This window comes from Ursus arctos, unplaced genomic scaffold (assembly GCF_023065955.2).
Source record: "Ursus arctos isolate Adak ecotype North America unplaced genomic scaffold, UrsArc2.0 scaffold_9, whole genome shotgun sequence".
Lineage (NCBI taxonomy): Eukaryota > Metazoa > Chordata > Mammalia > Carnivora > Ursidae > Ursus > Ursus arctos.
This window is the reverse complement of record NW_026623111.1, coordinates 29,977,150-29,998,500: the sequence shown is the minus strand read 5'-3', so window position 1 is coordinate 29,998,500 and position 21,351 is coordinate 29,977,150. Positions and strand designations below refer to the sequence as shown.

Sequence of the window (21,351 nt, the reverse complement as noted above, 5' to 3'; positions counted from 1 at the left end):
CACGGGAAAGATCCAACGTGCTCTCTGCATATGCTTGACAGTTACTGTTTATGTGTTTATGTTCCCCACCAGATACTTAAAATCGGAAGATTAAAGAACTAATAAACAGTTCCTTATATAAAATTCTGCAACTGCAATCATTTCTGACTCTTTAAGAAGATTCCATTTACTCACCATGAACGTCTGACCATGTATTGGTTTACTATTTATGCTACTGTCTCTGAACGTCTTGCATTTTGTAGGTGATAGAGGGCGACCCTGAGCTCCACTCCGTCCCATCAAACTCTGAGATCCGAACCATAAACTCACAGAGCAGCTACTTTCCAGAAATGATATGGCTCCAAGGCCAGAGTAAGACATATCCATACCATCATTGACAACGTGAACACATCCTGAAGGATGTGTCAGCCAGAAGCACGAGAGTCAGCCCGAACAGAAGCAACGTCAGAAGCTCCACAGGCAGTTAGCCACGTGTGTGCACTGCGCATGCTCTGGCTGGACGGCATGACCTGCCCCTGGGGCCAGGAAGCATGCTTATGACCGAATTCTTTTTTTTTTTTTTAAGATTTTATTTATTTATTTGACAGAGAAAGAAAGAGCACAAGCAGGGGGAGCGGCAGAAGGAGAGGGAGAAGCAGATGCCCCGCTGAGCAAGGAGCCTGAGGTGGGGCTTGATCCCAGGACCCTGGGATCATGACCTGAGTCGAAGGCAGAGGCTTAATCAACTGGGCCACCCAGCCGCCCCACATATGACCTAATTCTAACTGTAAACTCACTAACTGAAAACTGACAAACTGATATTCTGGTTTATACTATGTCTCTCTCTTGTAAATGTAGAGTTACGGTTTCTCTCTTGCTTTGTTGACAAAAAAACCCCACATTTTTGAGCCTGCAGCTATAGAGCAAAACTCTTATGGGGGCACTTGGATGGCTCGGTTGGTTGAGTATCAGGTCATGATTTCGGCTCAGGTCATGATCTCAGGGTCCTGAGATCGATCCCCGTGTGGGGCTCCATGCTCAGCACAGAACCTGCTTGAGGTTCTCTCTCCCCCTCTCTGTCTTTCTTCCCCCACTTGCGCTTTCTCAATAAATAAGTAAATAAATAAATAAATAAATAAAATCTTAAAAAAAAAGGCAAAATCTTAACGTCATTCTGAGTTCAGTCGAGGAGCTGATATAGCATCTATTCTTATGCTCTGGCCATACTCTCTTCCTCAGAGCTGCCTCCTCAGACATTTTTTCCCATCAGTGCTTCTCTCTTAGATTAGAAGCTCCTCATGGGCAAAGATTAGGACTCTATGAACTCGGGGTGCCTGGGTGGCTCAGTGGGTTGGGCATCTGCCTTGGGCTCAGGTCATGATCCCAGGGTCCTGGGAATCCCTGCTCAGTGGGGAGTCTGCTTTTCCCTCTGCCTCTGCTGCTTCCCGCTGCTCACGCTCTCTCTCTCTCACGCTCTCTCTCAAGTAAATAAATTTTTTAAAAAAAGGACTCTATGAACTCATTCTGTGCTGTAAAGGTAATGAGAATTTTCATTAATATTAAATATTTGTATGTTCTTCCAATCTAAGAAACTACGAATACATATACTCTGGAGTGACAGAAAATTCATCATAATAGGGGAAGTGTTCAAGTGAAAAAGAGGATCATGTAACATGATTAAGAGCAGGGGGTGGCAACCTACAGCCCATTTGTAAATAAAGTTTTATTGGAACACCACCACGGCCACTCGGTATGTTCGAGCTATGCCTGTGCCGGAGCTGAGTAGTTGTGACAGACTGTACAGCTCATAATGTGTAAGATGTTTACTGTTTATCCTTTAGAAATAAAGTCTGCTGACCACTGGTGTCAGCTTCTTTATGCTAAAACTGTGGCTCCTTCTCTCGCTTCATGATTAGAGCTCAGAGATAAAAGTACGCACTTTATAGGCTGTTGTGAGAATTGAATGAGTAAATACCTAAGGGCCTGCTTCACATCCAGCACTCAAGTAATTGCTGCTATTACTATCATCTTTATCACCATCATCATCACCATCATCATCACCTGCGTCTGCATCATTATCTGCCTGTGTCGACATGAGAGTCCCAGTGGTTTGGGAGTAATACGAGAATGCAGCTGGAGACAGGTGTTCAAGAACAGGAAGGAGCTCAGGCGGCTTATGAATGGAGGGCAGAAGAAAAAAAAAAAGACAAATGAAAGAAAGAGAGAGGGAGAAATGTTGCCCCTTTAAAAAATGTTTTTCCTTTAGACAGATCTTAAATTCTCTTCTGTCTGAATAATTTCATTCTTTTAACCCAAACGTAAAACCAGAATTTGTAAAAGTTGCAAATGGAATGTATTCATCGTTTTTATAGGTGAGCAACGTGGCTGACAAATGCACGTGAAGTGATTCAAAATAAAACCACAAAATACACTATAAAAAATGGTTTCTTACGTATCTTTCAGTACCTTTTGCTGTTGCCTCCACTTGGTGGATGAGCTCGGGCGTCAAAGCTAATCACAACACCTCTTTGCTTCAGGTCACTGAATTGCTTTTCCAGGTATCTGCAAAATCCCTAAAAAATATCCCACGGATAATTAAACAAACTGAACAATAAGAAAATAACAGCTTTATTTATTGTCTATCTATATGTACGAGGCACTGTGTTAGACACTTAGTATCTATTATCGGTAACCCCCAGATCAACTTTGCCAAGGAATCCCATTGTACAGATGGGAGAGCTAAGGCCCAGAGGGGCTCGCCCAGACACATGAAGAGCAGAGCCTGGATTCCTGCCTGGGTCCAGTTAGAGGTGGTACAGGGCAGAGGTTAAAAGCACACAGAACCTGTGGGCTCATACTCCACTCTGCCACCCACGAGAGCAAATGACATATCTCTTAATGCCTCAGTTTCCTATTCTGCAAAACAGCAAAACAACAGTACCTACTTCAAAGGGCTGTTTTTAGGATTAAATTAATTGAAACCTGCTGAATGCTGACAATCCAATACCAAGTAGGCACTATTTGTTTGCTGTGAGGAGCATTATTCTTATTACTTTCCTTCAAAGTCTATATCCCTCCCTTCACACGAGTTCTAAAATGTCTGAGGAAAAGGAGGTGTTTCAGACATTTCCGCCTACTTGGTAACATCAGCAGGTCAAAGAAACTTAGTATGTTTTGTAAGTGTTTGGCAGTTATCTGCTCTAAACTTGTTCTTCTCGTGATCTTGTTTTCCAGCAGGGCCGAGCTTTCATGGAGGCCTTATCCATCCAATTACATGGCTCAGCCAATTAGACATATAAAAATTATGCAGAGGTTGGGCTATTATCACCTGCTGATGGAACACACAATTCCTGAGTCTCAGTGGGTGCAGTAAATAACTTCACATCCATCGGAAATGTGGAAGATTAGAAAAACAGTCAACTTCGAATTCAGTAAGTTTATATTCCTGGACAAAATAGGTTTTTATTACAGAACAAAGGGAACGCGGGCTGAGTAATAAATAATATTACTTATTTCACTTTGACTGAAGAAAGTCTTTTTTTTTTTTTTTGTCCCTGCCCTTAAAGGAAGTCTTTTAAAAAAATAAATACAAGTCTTTCTGTTTGGTAGGGTAGATACTTCACAGCTTTGTTGCCAGAGCAGTGCCAACTGAGAATGCCTTCAATTTTTCTTAGACAAAAATATTGCGTTGGGCAGACCTTCTGAGGTTGAGTGATACAAAGGACATGTGTGCATTGGTTTTGTGGGTTTTCCAGAAGGTACCCAGATGCCTCTAAGCTTCCCCCAGTGACAGCACCCTCTCCCCAGCCCCAGTCAATACCCATGCTGTGGCCCCAGTGATCGAGGGCACAAGAAGCACTCAGTCTTAGCCAGAATCCTCACACCACCAAACTGCTCTAAAACGCGCTGGGGCTAGCTGAGACTGAGGGCCTGAGAAAATGGCTAAGAGAAGAGGGAATGTTTATTGTAGAGAAAAGACTCAGCGTGCGCTGAGGGAGGTTTACGGAATTGAAATGTTATTACAGGACACATAAAATGAACTTCGTAGGGCTTCAAAAGCTCAAAATATGACAGATTTGGGCTCAGATGCACAAAAACCATTCTTTCCTTTTTTTTTCTGTCTTTTTGTTTAGAGCAGTGGGGAGGGGCAGAGGGAGAGAGAGAATCTTAAGCAGGTTCCACGTCCAGTGCAGAGCCCAATATGAGGCTTGATCTCACAATCCTAAGATCATGACCTGAGCAGATATCAAGAGGTGGACGCTTAACCGACTGAGCCACCCAGGTGCCCTGAAACCATTCTTTAATGAGAACAATCCGAAGATAGAATGGCTATTTCAGAAGACAGCAAGTGCTCCATCATTGATGGGCTGTGGCCTGGTGAAGTAACCTTAGAGGAAATTATAACCTCCATCAATGAAGCAAACAATACAAAAATTTCCCTCCGGTCTCTATCCTGTTTCCCCCCGAAGATAGAATGGCTATTTCAGAAGACAGCAAGTGCTCCATCATTGATGGGCTGTGGCCTGGTGAATTTACCTTAGAGGAAATTATAACCTCCATCAATGAAGCAAACAATACAAAAATTTCCCTCCGGTCTCTATCCTGTTTCCCACTGGGCTGTGGCCTGGTGAAGTAACCTTAGAGGAAATTATAACCTCCATCAATGAAGCAAACAATACAAAAATTTCCCTCCGGTCTCTATCCTGTTTCCCACTGTTTCCCACTCCGGTCTCTATCCTGTTTATGACTCACATGTTTATGACTCATATCCATCTGCTTTTTTTTTTTTTTTAAAGATTTTATTTATTCATTTGACAGAGATAGAGACAGCCAGCGAGAGAGGGAACACAAGCAGGGGAAGTGGGAGAGGAAGAAGCAGGCTCCTAGCGGAGGAGCCCGATGTGGGGCTCGATCCCAGAACACCGGGATCACGCCCTGATCTGAAGGCAGATGCTTAACCACTGAGCCACCCAGGCGCCCTATACATCCATCTGCTTCTTAAATCCAAGCAGATGAATTTGGGGCACCATTAGGGTAAGAGTCCACACTGGAGACCAGCAGCAACAGTGCCTAGACCATAGAGAAAGCCAGCACATTCTGCCAGGTGACATCACCCAAAGCTGGGGATGGAAGCCTGGGTGGTTTGTCCTGGGAACCTCTTTCTCTGATTTTTAAACCACTCCTAAGACTTTAAAAATGTACCTGCCAATCTCATAAAATTGTCATAATTCTTAACATCCTTGTCTCCTTTTGTAAGTGTTCCAGTGTAGGCTGGATAATCACTTGAAAGTGGTGGGGGCTACAGAGGAAATTATCACAAGGAATGGCTGGTTGAATCAGCTGACCTTTAAAGGATCTACTCATTTTAGCTTTTAGTTTTGTAGGATTCTTACCTATCACAAGGTCTACTCCCAGAAGAGGCCAATTTCCCTAGGGGAGAAGATGTGTAAGATAGGGCCTAAGACCTTTCTGCAGATCGATTTCATCATATCTACAAACTAGATGTAGATGAATACAGGAGAAAAGGCTCTGGGCTCATCTAGAATCCCTTAGAATCCCCTACCAATTAAGCCTAATAGGAGATGGAACCAACTAGACTTTCCAAAGATAGCCATGTGAATATATCCCGTTCCCTGTGCTCCTCTAACGGGACTGACATTCCTCCACTGAGGAGTGGGGGTCTATGAGCCCTCTCCTTGAACAGGAACGACCTTCATGAGTCACTGTTAACAAACAGAATATGATGGAAGCAAACGAATTTGTGTGACTTTCTAGGCTAGGTCATAAACGTCAACAGAGCTGCCACCTGTGCATGCTCTCTCTGGCTGCTCTCACTGGCTGCTCTCCGAGCCACGTTGTATAAAGCCCGGGCCACATGGAGCTAAGATCGCAGCCAAAAGTCAGCAGTAACTGCAGACACGAGGGTGAACGAGCTCTCAGTGATTCCGGCCTCTAAGCTGGCTCAGGTGATGCCAAGTCCCACAGGGGTGAGCTGACCCCACTGAACTCACGTATAGCTTTGTAAGCAAAATAAATGTGGTTATTTAAAACTACTATGTTTTGGGCGATGTGTTATACAGCCCTAGCACCTGGAACAGAGGGTGACCTCACCCAGTGGCACAATTCCATGCTATCCATAAACTAGGACAGGATTCCCAGGCTCACTCCACTCTGAGCCTTCCCTCCAAAAAGAGCTCAGGGAGCCCTATTGCTAAACAGGAATTTGGAGCCAGCATTTCCATGGCAACCCCATACCCTTATGCAACACTTCCTTATTAGGGTTTCCCTAGAACATGCCCAAGTCTGTCTTTTATGCTGGGAGCTACATGTAAGGTACACATAATCATCATTAGTCAATTTTTCTAGACCTTTTTTCCCCTCAGAATTAAAGTCGTCTTCATTTTTAACAAGTCTAAGTAGCTGAAGAAACAGAAGAATCTATTCTTCATTTCCTTCATAAACAAAACTCCAGATCCTCCATGGCAGAGAAGTTTCACCTCTATTCCTAAAAGTTGGGTGTAGACTCTGACAGTAACATGTACAAATGAAGGCAAAGGAACTCAGCGGTCATTTCCATCTGTACTATCAATTACAATGAAACAGAATCAGCTTCTGGTTACTCTGGCAGTTAGAAGAGCTTTTCAAGGCTTGCATCAGTACCACCACTGCAAAATTACAAGACCGTAAAAGCCGTCAGCTTAGCTGGTGGGTTTGCACTGGAATGAAAGTTCCATGAGAGAATCTGTCTGTTTTAGTCATTGTCGTATCTTCAAAGCCTGGCACTTGGTAGACATTCAATAAATCTCTGTAGGAAGAAAGGAAGGGAGGAAGGAAGGGAGTGAGGGTAGGAGGGAGGGAGGGAGGAAGGAAGGAAGGAAGGGAGAGAGGGAGGAAGGAAGAGGAAAGAAAGAAAGAAAGAAAGAAAGAAAGAAAGAAAGAAAGAAAGAAAGAAAGAAAGAAAGAAGAAGAAAAGAAAGAAAAGCAGGCTGTATGAATTTTGAAACAAGTACCCTTTAACCAACTGCACAAGCCTTACTGTACCAAGTAGACGTGTGACTCCCTGTGCCTTGGCAAACCCACAAGACCTGGCCATAATTAAAACAATATAGGTCCCTCAAATACAAAAGGAGCCCGGGGTTATACTAATTAGACAAGGAGGCCATTAGATGGAGGAGGCTTTAATGCCTTGGTAGCCTATAGAAGCAAACCCAAACCCAAGCCTGTAAATGCTTGAAGGTTAAGAAATTAAAACCTAAGGAGAGCCAATTACTAAGAGCCAGAGAGACTCCCAAAAAGGCAGCCGCATGAGCTACAATCGATCTATTAATTTCCCCGCTCTGCTTCTGCTCATCGGTAAGTTCCTCCCAGCGCCTGCCAGTGGGGTGCTCCAGCTTGGGACTGCCCGATTCAACAGGTTTTTGCTCAACTAAACACTTAAAATTGCTAACATGCCTCAGTTTATCCTTTATCGCTGGGAGTGTGTTAAGAATACCCAAGAAATATAAAAATGTGGTACCTGTGTAGTCTGGATGATGGTCAAGTCATTCATATGAGAAGTTCCCGTTCCCATAGCAGCTCGAAGGCCAGCTGTCCCAAACTCCATTCGAGAACCCAAACATTTCTGTAGTTCTTCTTCATTACCATCCGCAATCAGCTGTTTCACTGACTCCAAAGTTAAAGGATTCTGCGAAACAGGAACGTATACAACAGATACAGTTAGCTGAATAACAGAATAAAACATCTGAAATATTAAAAAAAGACCCACAATAATTTAACCTATGGGGGAAAATGTATGTGTTGGAAAAGTCCTATACAAATGGCTTTTCAGTTTTCTGATGACATTGAAATTCAAAATATGAGGTAAGGTTTTTGTTTGTTTGTTTTGTATTGAAGTACAGTTGAGACACATTATACTAGTTTCAGGTGATTCAATTTTTTAATTATAATCTGTGATATTGTGATACAATATGAAATACGTATTTCGTTTTTGTCCCTGGCTCCTGGACTAGAGCTTCTAACAAAAACCGTTGGGAATTTCCAGAGTGGTAGGGGTAAGAACAGCTTTTGTTATTCATAATAAACCCCTTTCAGCCAAACCTGAGTTTATGCCCAGGGAGTGACCTGGTTGCCAGGAAAATCAACTAGTGATTAGAGGGCTGGAGGCTGGGTTCCCTCACCAGTGGCCAATGACTCAATCCTGCCCTAGGGAGCAGAACCTCCCCCAAAACCCTCAACAACTGGGGTCAGAGACCTTCTGAGCTGGTGAACACTTGGGCTGCTGGGAGAGCATGGAAACTCTGCACCCCTTCCCACACACCTTGCCCTACGCAGCTCTTTCACTTGCTGTTCCTGAGCTGTGTCCTTTATAAGAAAACTGGGGATCTTAAGTAAAATGCTTCCCTGAGCTTGGTAAGCCGTTCTAGCAAATTATCAACCCTGAGAAGGGGGTCATGGTGTATCACTGGCCGGTCAGAAGAACAGGTGACAACCTGGGGCTTTTGACTGGCATCTCAGGTGGGGGTGGTTCTGTGGGCCCGAGCCCCTTAGCTGAGGGCAGTGTCCGTGCTGACTCCGGGTAGTGAGTGTCAGAATTGAGGGAAACTGTCAGATGCCCAGTCGGTATCCACAGAGAACTGGAAAATAACTCGGTGTGGAAAACCTGTACCTTTGGTGTCAGAAGTGCTGTGACTAGAAGGAAGTAGTTTTCTCCTTTATAATGTGTAATTTTCTTTCCCACCAAGGCAAGTGCTTTTGGAGAAATGGAATGAATACATAGGTTTTGGGGTCTAACACCCAGCATGGAACGTCAGCCATACCATCACCTACCGACTGGATGCACTTGGGTAGACTATTTAGCTTCCTGAAGTCTCAGTTTCCTCATCCATAAAATGGGAACAGTCTGGAACCTCCTTTACAAGGTGGTTCTGAAGTGGTTTGCATTAAATTCATGTAAAACATCCTTCTCCGCCTGGCACTTTGTTGTAATCAAACGTTCGTTGTCTTCCCTAGTATCTTTAAATTTTCCCACAGAGTTATGAGATTATACAATGTAAATCAAAACCTAACTATTGTAGTGTCTTCTAATTGGTACAATTCTTTCACACATCGGGTCAAGTATGAAACTTGCAATGACCGCAAGAAGCAGACAAGTAACAGAAACCCCAATTTACCTCAGAGATCCAGTGACTTGCTTAAACATTAATCTAGTGTTTTCTCTATTACATTAGCTATTTCACATAGACACTCGTATGAATCATTTAAGCTCATTTTACATTGCCCAATTTTCTTTGCACAAGAGTTGCAGAAAATGTTAAGAATGGAGGAAAATGACAATCACATTCATTCCACATCAGGCTTTTAAATGAAGAGTTCAGAGGAACCAGAGAGTAAGCCCTTTATCTTACAGTCACCATCCAACTACTGAACGTGCAGCCAAGATATGCCACGTAAGTAAACTCTGAAATGCTACTGCAATAAAACCTGGGCTTTCTGGAAGTAAGCCCACATTTCCAGACTGTTCCACCTTGGAGTCAGGTAAAACCCCACCTTTTGGGTTAAAAGCAATAACCACTGATCAGAGTGCAATCTGACTGATCAGATGGTCAGGTGCCCTCAAGGAAGGGTTTCGATCTGGAACACAAAAGAGGTTTAATAAACATTTGCTGAGTGAAAGAGGAAACACAGACTTCAAGGTCACACCCAATATCTGGTGAGTCTCCCGTACACGGGGTAGACGTGGAAAATGCCAACTGGCCTTTGATAGCCATTAAATAGACCAAATAGCCTGAGAGAGACCAAAGGAGAAAGATTAGAATTGCAAAGTCAGGAGTACAGCAGAGATCAGAATCAGCCATGAGAATGACGGAAGCTGACAGCAGAGACAGTGGGGATGAAGGCACAGTGGGAACACAGATGGCACCTGCCTTGCTCCCCCCTACCCCCCACCGAGGGGTGGGGGTCAGACCAGACGGCTGCAGTACTTTGGGTGGCAGGATGTTCCCCACTTGGCCTCTGTCTCAAAACAAGGAAGACAGGAAAGAGCAAGAGGAGTGGTAGAAATCAAAAATAAAAAGGAGGGGTGCCTGGGTGGCTCAGTCAGTTGAGTGTCCGACTTGATTTCCGCTCCGTTCATGATCTCGGGGTCCTGGGATCAGGTACCGCAACAGGCTCTGTGTTCAGTGCGGAGTCTGCTTGGGATTCTCTTTCTCCCTCTCCCTCTGTCCCTCCCCCTGCTTGTGCTCTCTCTCTCTCTCTAAAATAAATAAATAAGATCTTTAAAAAAATAAAAAGGATAATATCCCTTCATCTATACCCAGGAAGGTACTCTCTCTCCATATACAGATACAACATTTTGTGGAAATTAGATTTTTATTTCTTCAAAGGAAAAGTTTCATTGAAAAACACATTATCAATTATGACCTTAAAAGGATTCTAGGGGCCCCTGGGTGGCTCAGTCATTTAAGCGCCTGACTTGATTTCAGCTCAGGTCATGATCTCAGGGTTGTGAGGTCAAGTCCCACACTGGGCTTGGCGCTGGGCGTGGAGCCTGCTTAAGATTGTTTCTTCCTCTCCCCCTGCCCCTTCCCTCCTCTAAAAAAAAAAAAAAAAAGATTCTACCCACTTCAAGTTACTAATTATCAGAAATGGAAACATTTTCCTTCCCTAAAGAATTACGACTGTCTTCCCAGGAAAAGAAAAACCACCCAAGGAGTTGCCAGTAGCATCCCCTGTGGGACTTTTCCCCATTTCTCACTCAGAGGCCAGCGGTGAAGAGGAAGAACTGGCCCCCGCTGACAGAGCTTGCAATCTCCCTTCCCTCACTCTGCAAGTACCAGCTGTGTCAGGCCCTCACCGAGGAAGTTAATGAGGAAGAGGACAGGAAACTGCTATTTAACTTGTCTGGGCCCAGAGCAAAATGAAAATGTGGGACTCCTTGTTCAACAAGTCTAAAGAATTCCAAGACAGGGCAGCAGAGGATTAAATCAAGTGCTGGGCCCTCCTGGAACAGGGGCTGTGCCACCCAACTCACGTCCAGCCTTTGAAGTCAGCCCTGGGGCCAGACATAAAACAAATACACAAGGGGCGCCTGGGTGGCACAGCGGTTAAGCGTCTGCCTTCGGCTCAGGACCTGATCCCGGCGTTCTGGGATCGAGCCCCACATCAGGCTCCTCCGCTATGAGCCTGCTTCTTCCTCTCCCACTCCCCCTGCTTGTGTTCCCTCTCTCGCTGGCTGTCTCTATCTCTGTCAAATACATAAATAAAACCTTAAAAAAAAAAACAACAAAAAACAAATACACAAATACAAAGGTTTTGTTCTGTTTGGTTTTGTTTTTGACCAATCTAGAGATAGTATTAGGGAGACATAATTTACCACTGGTTGTCAGGGAAGGCCTGTCTACATAAAACACATTTAAGTTCAGACCCAAAACAGGAGTAACAGCACCAGAAACAAGTTCAGCAGTAGAGCCAAGGGACATTCTGGGAAAACAAACTGCATGCCCCAAGGAGCAAGTAGGAGAGTTAGACAAGAGAGGGGGTGCTGTCTGGAGTGAGGTCCCTGATTCTCTCTTTGCTCTAGCACCTAAGAGACTGAACAGGGGAAAAGTTAGCGGTGCTGTGTTGAAGGAGTCCCCTTCTATCTTTCCAGCAAAGCCAGAGACGGGAAGAAGATGTCTGAAGCCAGGAGGGCCCAATCAGGAGGACCCATGTTCACAACCGAGCACCTGGGACAGGTGGATGGGAATACTGCCCTGCCAAGTTCCCAGGAGCAGAAGGCATAGGAAAGACGGAAGGATTCTGCGGCTGGGGCTCTGGAGATGCACAGCACCTGCGGAAGGATGGCGGAGCCAGCCGTCTGAGTGACCGGAACGCGCGCACGCCCCCATTGGATATGACCCCTGGGTCCCGCCAAGTCGAGATCAGCTCCGGCTCGCTCTCTCACTCCCCAACTTGCAGACCCAGACGGCCAGATGGCTGGATTTGTCCCGGGACAACTTTTCCCGAGCAAGCTTTGGATCTCCCACATGCAGGCCAAACGCAAAGGAGGCCTGGCCACCCCTGCTTCCTCCTCCTCCGTCTTCCCGGGTTTGATGAGAAAAACAACTTTGTTTTTCTGAGTTGCTGCCAAGCCATTTTACAACCTCATAACCCTGCTCACACCCAGAGGGATTCCCGCCCTAAGTTCTCGCTTTGCTTTTCCCGGGGCCTTTTAAATAACCACTTAGAGTTCAGTACAGAGAAAAGTTAGCGACCGCCCCCAAACCACCTTACATTGGGCGCTTGCTACCCTCCTCTCTCTGTGGCTCCCGGATGACCTGGGGCTGAGGGCTAACCTTGCCGAGGCCTCTGCACCCCCTCCCCACTCTTGGATCCGTAATACAGCTTGTGACTCTACTTCCTCCGTGTGGATGTACTGAAACTGCGCCTAGCATCAAATTGCCCGGTGCCCACTTCCCCAAAGCCGGAGCCCGGCTGCCGAGGAGGCGAGCTGTGGCCTGGCGGGGGTGGCTCGTGTTTTCCCATCCAGCAGCTTGTAATCTGCGTATTCGTAAATTCAGTACAGCAGCTCCGGTTTTCCGCGGGCCGTGTGCCCGGCGGGTGCGAGCGGCGGGAGGGAAGGAAGCACAGGCATCCGCACTCAACGCAGGAAAGGCGGGGGGGGGGGGGGGGAGGGATGCCTGCGGGGTGCAGAGGATCCCACGCCTCCCCGAGACGCTCCCACTCCGTGTAGCCCCTCACCTTGTCCCACCGCAGCCACCGCTCCGTCTCCTGGTCCAGCCGGGCGTCCATGCCGGTGGTTCCCGGAGTGGCAGTCGCCGCTGCTGCCGCCGCTGCTGCCATCCCTGCGCTGCCAGCAGCCAAGTTGGGGCGGCCGTGGGACTGCCCTTCCGGCCCGGCAGAAAGAGGTGGAGGCGGGGCTTGTGGACAGGAGGGGGCGGGGCGGAGGCAGGAGGAGGCGGGGCGGGGAGAACTGGCCCTGGGAAGGCGGTGTCTAGGAGGAAAGTGACGAGCTCCGCCTCCTTGCCGTTTACCCGAGCGCCTGTAGGGGGACGGAGGGCTGGGTCAGTGGAGGGGGAGGGGAAGGAGGAAGAGGGCTGGGGCAGTGGAGGAGGGGCAGGAGGTGGGCCCGGGTAGTGGAGCTGAGCAGTGTGCTGCTAAGAAAATCTTTACCACCCTCTCTGAAAGGTTCCGAAGTTACCTCCATCCACATAGCAGCTATTCATTGATTTCCTACTGTGTGCCGGGCACTTTGTCAGCGCTGGGGCCAAGGATGAGTAAACTCAGGAGCCTAAAAATTATGTAGAAATTCTGAGGGTCACGAATAACTGAGAAAAATCTTGGAAAAGAACAAAATGGGAGGATTAAATAAATAGACGGTGGAACAGAATGGAGATCCTGGAAACACCTTATTTCAGAGGTGGCAGAGTAGAGCAGAGTGAAGTGACTTTTTTTCGATTTTTGGTGGTGGGTCAACTGGATATCCAGGTAGCAAAAAAGAGAAAAGAAACTTGAGCCCCTACCTCATATCACATACAAATAAGCATTCCAGGTCAATTGTAGATCTAAGTGAAAGATGGAATGAAAATTCTAGAAAGTAAGGTAGGAGTGCATCCTCATGATCTTGGGATCACTAAACCATAAAGAAGGTGCATGCAGTGAGCATAAAAAGGTGTGTGCAAGAACGTTTCTAGCAGCACTGTCTGCAATGTCCCCAAATTGGAAATGCCTTTATGTCCATCAACAATACAATGGCTAATACTGTGGTATGTTCATGCAATGATGTAAATAAAGTATGGTATACTCATACAGCAATGAACATGATTGTTATACACAACATGGATAAATCTTACGAACATTAGGTTGTGGGAAAGAAGCCAGACCTTCCCTCCCATCCCCATACCCCCAAATACTGCACCATTCCATAAATATGACATTCTAGAATAGGTAAAACTATAGGGAAAGAAAACAGATCAGTGGGGTCCAAGACCTGGGGATGTAGAGAGGGACCGATAACAAAGGATTCTAGGGAATTTGGGGGGTGAGGGAACTGTTCTGTATCTTGATTGAGGTGTGATAAAACACTGTGTTTAAGAAAAATCGTTCAACTGCATACTCTGAAAGATAAATTTCACTGTACATAAATCCACAGTACATTTCTCAATTTTTAAGTCTTAAGATTTAAAACTTTAAAAAGGAGGCAAGACTAATCTATGGATGTCAGGAGAATCATTACTTTGGAAAGGAGGACATTACTTTCTGGGATGCTGGGACTGTTTTATTGACCCGTGTCATGGGTGCCCAAGTGTGCTCATTGTATAATGATTCACTGGGCTGCACTTATGAATTGTACGTTTTCTATGTGTTCTATTCTAATTTTAAAAAAGAAAACAGGGGTACCTGGGTGGCTCAGTCGGTTGAGTCTGACTCTTGATTTCGGCTCAGGTCACATCTCAGGGTCAGGAGATTGAGCTCTGGGTGGGGCTTGCACTCAGCCAGGGGTGTGGGAGGGGTCTGCTTGGGATGCTCCCTTTCCCTCCGCCTCTCCCCCTGCTTGCACATGCACTTTCTTGCTCTAAAAAATAAATAAATAGGGGCACCTGGGTGGCACAGTCGTTAAGCGTCTGCCTTCGGCTCAGGGCGTGATCCCGGGGTTCTGGGATGGAGCCCCGCATCAGGCTCCTCCGCTAGGAGCCTGTTTCTTCCTCTCCCACTCCCCCTGCTTGTGTTCCCTCTCTTGCTGGCTGTCTCTGTCAAATAAATAAAATAAAATCTTTAAAAAAATAAATAAAAAATTTAAAAAATTAAAAAATTAAATCTTAAATAAAAAAGAGAGAGAACAATATATATCCAGCATTTGTTATATCTGTTTATAGAGGCAAATTAATCATAAAATGACACCAGTTGTAATTACAGACTGATAAAAACATTAGAAGGGAAGCAAGGAGATTCCACGAGAGTGCTCATTAGGGGGCTGTCCTAGTCTGAAAAGCTTCCCTTCACATTCAAAGCTTATGTGGAGACACGAGGGAAAGAGACAGTTAATGTTGCAGGAGGCAGCCTAGAAAACGGTTTCCAGAAAGACAGACTCCTCCGAGTGTGGTCCTTCTCCTGAACCAAAAGTCCTGAGAGATTAGAGCACAGGCAAGAAGAAGCAACGAAGGATGGGCAGGCTCAGTCTCCCCATCTGTCAGGTTGTCAGCAGATCAGCCCCACTCGGGACTGTTTCATTCTCTCAACCAGACCAACCTTCTATGCAATCGTGCCAGGACAGAAATTGCAGGACCCAGAAAGTCAGAGACCAGGCAGGTCTCACTTGCCCTTTGTTTCCCCTCTCACATGCCAGAACTCTCCCAGACCAGTCTGGGCTTCCAGCTTCTGCCAGATAGCGGTGGATGGGGTGGAGAGGTGGTGGGGTTCTGGACCTCAGGTCCTTTCACTTCCTCCATGATGAGAATGACTGCAGGTGAGTCTCTGCCCAGTTCGAAGATGTGGGGAGTTGGGTGGTCAGGGGATACGTTGACACTTCATTATTTTCCTCAGCACGGAATTATGGGTCCACATATCATTCAGTCAGTACTATTTTAACCTCTATTTGGGACACCAAGGGGGCAGTTTTCTCAAAATTCAACATTCAGGGAAAGAAAGCAATAGGATTTTTAAGCTGAGAGGAATTTTTAACAAGGAAGTTGCCAAATTGTAAATAAATTCTCCTCCCTTAACCTGCAAAGGGCACCAAGGTCCAGGGTACTGTGCCGAAGACAATGAACATGGTCTCACGGCAATATTCCCATCTGCTGCCCATGCCAAGTAGAAAACAGTCTAAGGTTGCATCAGGGGGTCTCTCTGTGTGGGGAACTTTCCCAGGGTCTCTTGTAACTAAGAGACATGCCCTGGGAATCTCTCTGGTTCTGCTAATGATGCTGCAGTGACCTGAAGCAGCTGATCCCACACATGACCCCAAACCACATCCCACGTCTGTGGAAGCCTGTGGAGAATATGGGAGCAGGAAGAGTTCTTTGGGGACAGTTTGGACCTCTTTGTTTTGTTTTTAAGATTTTATCTATTTATCTGAGAGAAAGAGACAGAGATAGCAAGGGAGAGCATGAGTGGGGAGGAGAGGGAGAAAAAGACTCCCGCTGAAGAGGGAGCTCTACGCGGGGCTGGATCCCAAGACCCTGGGATCATGACCTGAGCTGAAGGCAGATACTTAACCAACTGAGCCACCCAGGTGGCTCTGGACCTCCTTGTTTTGCAGACGAGGGAACAGGGACACAAAATGTAAGAGTCCTTCTCCAAGACACGCAGCTGGTCAGTGACAGTGCCAGGATTCTCCTGCCCGGTCTCCTGACTTTCTAATCCAATGTTCGGTCTCCCGTTCTCTCAGCCCATTCCTACGCATTGTCCATAGAAGGAAGTTTCATGAACTCTGGTAACCTGTTTCCATGCGATAGGTGCCAGCTGTGGTTGAAAAACAAATATTAACCATCGCTGGCATCAGTAATGTTGGGTGTTGCTCAAAATAATTCCATTTGTTTGTCCGGCTCCTCTGCTGCCTAAGAACTGTTCCACACGTGGGTGTCCCATTTTCCTTGGAAGCTTTCCCAACTTCCCCAGGCACCTTGGTTCTACCAGTTCCTTTCTATCTAGCCCAGGAATAGTTATTCTAAAACTTTTTATTTGCGAAGTTTTAAATATTTCCTAAATTGATCCCCATGGAACTATCACCCAGGCCAACATTGATCATCCTTGGCCAATCTTGTTCCATGTATCCACTTCTCCCTCCTGTATACTTTGAAGAAGATTCCAGACATCTTGTCATTTCATCTATAAATATTCTAGCATGTATCTCTAAAAGGTAAGAACACATTAAAATAACCTCAAAACCATTATCTCACCCAAACTTTTTAAAGTTAAAAAGTTCTTAGTATCATTAAATGTCCACTTAGTGTTCGAATTTTCATATATCTAGTAAGAGTCTTCATTTTTTGTTTGTTTGTTCACAGTTTGCTTGAATCAGGCGCCAGAATATCTTACCATTGGTTGATAAGTCTTTTATATCTCTCTTAATCTGTAGGTTCTGCCTCAATTTCCTTGCAATTTATTTGTTGAAGAAACCAGGTTATCTGACCTGTTGGGTTTCCTGCAATCTGGCTTTTGCTGACTGGAGTCTCTGGCACATTCCTCTGTCTTCTGCATTTCCTGTAAGTTAATTTCATTATAATCTACTCCTCACAATCTCTTCCTCACTTGACTGTGTGAGCTCCTTGAGGTGTTTTACTTATCTTTGCCTGTGAAGAGCCTACCACTGTACGTGTCCGATAAACAGGTGAAGGAATGAATGAAGACAGGAGGTTGTGTGTTCTTTTCGATTAGGAAAAGGGAAGGTACCAGAGTCAGGACTGGATCTTGTTTCTACCCTGTGTTCTGCAGGGGACCCTGGAAAAGCCACTTAGCCCGTCTTGGCCTCCGTTCCTCATTTCTAAAATGAAGCAATAATAGTGTCCACCTCATTGGGGTGATGTGGGTCTTAAATGAGGAAATACATGTAAAACACTTGGCGTAGTGCCTAGCCTAGGGTAAGCCCTCAATAAATGTTAGCTATTGTTATGAAAATACTGCTACATAGAAATTCTGTATTAGTCACCATAGGCTAGGTCAAGCTGAAGTAAGAAATTAATCCCTAAATCTCAGGACTTAGTGAAAGAAAGATTTTGTTTTTTCATGCTCATGTTACATGTCCGGGGTAAGTTGGTGGCCAGTATACTCCGCACAGTCCCTCGGGGATCAGGATGCTTTCATCTTGTGGTTCTTCCACTCAATATGTGGCCTCTGTAATCACCGTGGAAGACAAGAGAAAAGTGTAGAGGTCACCCAGTGCCTTTTAAATGCTTCCGTCTGGTTGTGGCCCATATCACTCCCATTCACATTTCATTAGCTAAAACTCATCATATGAACCCACTTAATTGCAAGAGTGTTGGGAAGTATAGACCACCCATGTGCCCAGGAAGGAGAAGAGAATTGGATAGGAATGAGCCTTCATAGTCACTTCCATATACTCTGTGTTGTCTGAGATTCACTGTTAGAAAGATTGCAAATTCAGCGGTTCTGGTACATTTCCAACAAGCAAGGAGTAATTCTTAGATACCACTCAGTTGAAATTTAGAACAAATCACTTGATAGAATAATCTGTTTTCCTCCATGCAATATCGTGATGCTTTGTGGTAGAGATCAGAACATGGCCCTCTCCTGTTTTTAATCCTTCCATGGCTTCATAAGGTACTTACCATAAAAAATATCTTTCACCATGGGCTTCAAAGTTCTACTGAATCTGTCTCTGACCCTATTTCCTGCCACTTGTTTCACTGACTGTTCTCTGGGCTGATCCTCGATCATGTCACGCAGGGGCTGGTCTGACGCCTGTGTTTGTATTGTTCTCCCCCAGATATCTTGATGACAGCGCCCACATCTAAGTCAGGTCTCTGCTCAAATATCACCTCATTGGAAAGACTCTTCTCTGGAAAGTGCTGGTAAATGTTTAACTAGCTCTCTGGTTTTCATTATTTGCCAATTTCCATGGTGTAAATATAACCACCATGGCTGATTCCAAGCTACCAATGTCACCTCATTCAACACGGAGTTGGGAAGACATGCGCAGTAGCACACTGTTACGTGAAATTTCCAACATGCAGATTTCACAGATGTAAATAAAGAGCAGAGACGGTAGCAAAAAGTAGAAAAATAAATATAAATGGTGAGTGTTGCATATTTATTACCCTTGCTTTTATTTTAATGTTTACTCATAAGGTTATATAATTTAATTTATAATAATGACTGTTTAACATCTGACTACCAAAATTCCTAAAAATGTAGTAGTCTGCTCTGATGAAAGTGTTGTGAGCTGTCGCCAACACACCATTGCCTCTCCTAAAATGGGAACTTCACCACCACCCTCTCATACTACTTTATTTTTCTTCAAAGTGTGTATCAGTACTTGCCATCCTATTATAAATTGGATTTTAATATTGTCTGTCTACCCTGCTATGATGTAAATCCTTTTTGGTCTGAGTCCCCAGCACATAGAACAGTGCTTGGTTTATAATAGATGTTCAGTAAGTCTTTGTGGAAAAATGAACCCTTGGGTCCCCTTATATTCATGAAGAAAAAGCACGATGGAATGTAATAGTAATATAAAATACACCTATACAAATCTTTTTTCTAAAATAAGCTAGCATTTCTGAATTTAACCAAGAAAAATGAAATGCTTGGCACTATTCTCTAGTGCCCCAATTTCAAGAGTGATGAAAGAATGAATAATAATGTGTCAGTGGGGGCGCCTGGGGGGCTCAGTCCATTAAGCTTCTGCCTTCAGCTCAGGTCATGATCCCAAGGTCCTGGGATCCAGCCCGGCATTGGGCTCCCTGCTCAGCGGGGAGTCTGCTTCTCCCTCTGCCACTCCCCGTGCTTATGCTCTCTCCCTCTTTGTCAAATAAAATCTTTAAAAAAACCAATGTGGGGCGCCTGGGTGGCACAGCGGTTAAGCGCCTGCCTTCGGCTCAGGGCGTGATCCCGGCGTTATGGGATCGAGCCCCACATCAGGCTCCTCCGCTAGGAGCCTGCTTCTTCCTCTCCCACTCCCCCTGCTTGTGTTCCCTCTCTCGCTGGCTGTCTCTATCTCTGTCAAATAAATAAATAAAATCTTTAAAAAAAAAATAAAAAAAAATAAAAAAATAAAAAAACCAATGTGTCAGTAGACTTTATCAGTATATTCATTACTGGCCATAAACCCAAACTACACCAACAGCAATTTTTTCTGCAGACCGGCTGGAGTTCGATGGTCTTTGCCTGTGAAAAGATTTAAATATCTATTATTTATGCCTATTTTCATTAAGCAAACTCATGAAATTGCTTAGTTTTCTCTCCTTACTTATTTTAATAATTCTTTGAGCTTGAATTCCTACTAGGCCTTCTGATCATTAGAAATTTAACACCAGGCCTGGTTTGTGTTTCCTTACCCCAGCCCCTGCTTTCAAAATTTCCACATCTCTTTTTCCTTCTCATGGTGTCCAGTCTAGCACACCGTCCCCCACCCCTCACCCCCAACCTGTCACAACTAGATAGATCTCAGGGAAAGAGTCATTCATTCCCTGAACTCCTGTGTATCTTGGTTTCTGCTTTGGTCAGATAAAGATGCGCCCTGATCACACTGTCAGAGTATGTGAGGGTGATACTCTCTAGGAGGTCTGAAAATTCAACACCCTTTAAACACGAACACTAAAGCGTTAGTGTATTCATCTCAGCTTGGGACTAGGCCTTATACTAAAAAATGCTTTCCTTCAAAGTGTTGAATTTAAGAGACTTAGTAGGAAGGGAATTTTTTTTTCTTTTTCTCTTTCTTTTTTCCTTTTTCTGAGCACCACGTAATTCCTGGTGTTTCTGAGACATCACTGTTTTGTCAACTGAATATGGAGCCTTACTTCTGAAGACAGAACCCAGAGGACCTGCGGTTTCTGTTTGGGTAGCCACTGGGTAAATGATTAGGCCCTGGAGGAAGCCGGCTGATACACTGCGTTTTGCTTTTTCATCCAAATTATTGTGATTTGCTATCTTCTCAGCTCAGTCTATTAATCCTACCTGCATTAAAGTGGAATTTAGTTGGTACTTCTTGAACTGGACAGTATTAGAAAGGAGTCCAAAAGCATACTGCTAAAAGAAGTACTGGTCCCCAATAAAACGATGTTGCGAGGATAACTGACAAATCATAAGTGAAGGGGGATAATCCAGGCTTGAACCCTTTAAAGTACCATCGTGTTTAACTCAAGAAAAAACACTAAACCTGTAAACTTTCCCATACTCATCACTGTTCAACTTTCCTCAAATCCCATTTTCTTGCTTCAATGATTTAAGCACCCCCCCTTTTCTACCTGTAGAGATTATATTATTGTTTTTGATGACTCATGCATCATCCCCTTGCTTATCAGAGGATTGTACATCCATCCTTTACTATGCGACATGCAGGGACTTCCTGTTGGAGGAGAAACTTCCCCTCCCCATCCATGCTGGCCTTGGCCGTGTGACTTGCTTTGCTCAGTAGAATGTGAGGACATGAGACAAGGGTCACATGTGAACAAAAATTGGAACAGACACCACGTTTTCAGGCACTTCTCCTTCCCTCTGTCACCAAGCAGCACATCCCAGATGGTGCCTCTCCTCAGCTTCCATCGGGGGATGAGAAGTCACAAGCAATGGGGCCAAGAGAGACATATTTGCTATTGTAAACCATGAGGGGTTTATGGGATCATTCACCCATCCTGGAGTGGCCTTTACCTGCTGGAATAAAGGAATGTTGGGTTTTCAAAGTCGGCCCTTCTAAGT

At 45.0% G+C, this 21,351-nt stretch overlaps 1 protein-coding gene across 1 annotated transcript in view; it reads right to left on the bottom strand.

Annotated features, from left to right (window-relative positions):
- The window catches only part of PGM2 (phosphoglucomutase 2), a 33,236-nt gene extending 20,344 nt beyond the window's left edge, over positions 1–12,892 (bottom strand). The window contains exons 1-3 of the mRNA XM_026508717.4: positions 12,718–12,892; positions 7,496–7,663; positions 2,446–2,552 (exon numbers count right to left, since the gene is read on the bottom strand). Of these exons, the coding sequence (XP_026364502.2) occupies positions 2,446–2,552; positions 7,496–7,663; positions 12,718–12,819 (377 nt within the window). The 5' untranslated portion in view covers positions 12,820–12,892. The remainder of the gene's footprint in view (positions 1–2,445; positions 2,553–7,495; positions 7,664–12,717) is intronic.
- Positions 12,893–21,351: the final 8,459 nt, after the last annotated feature.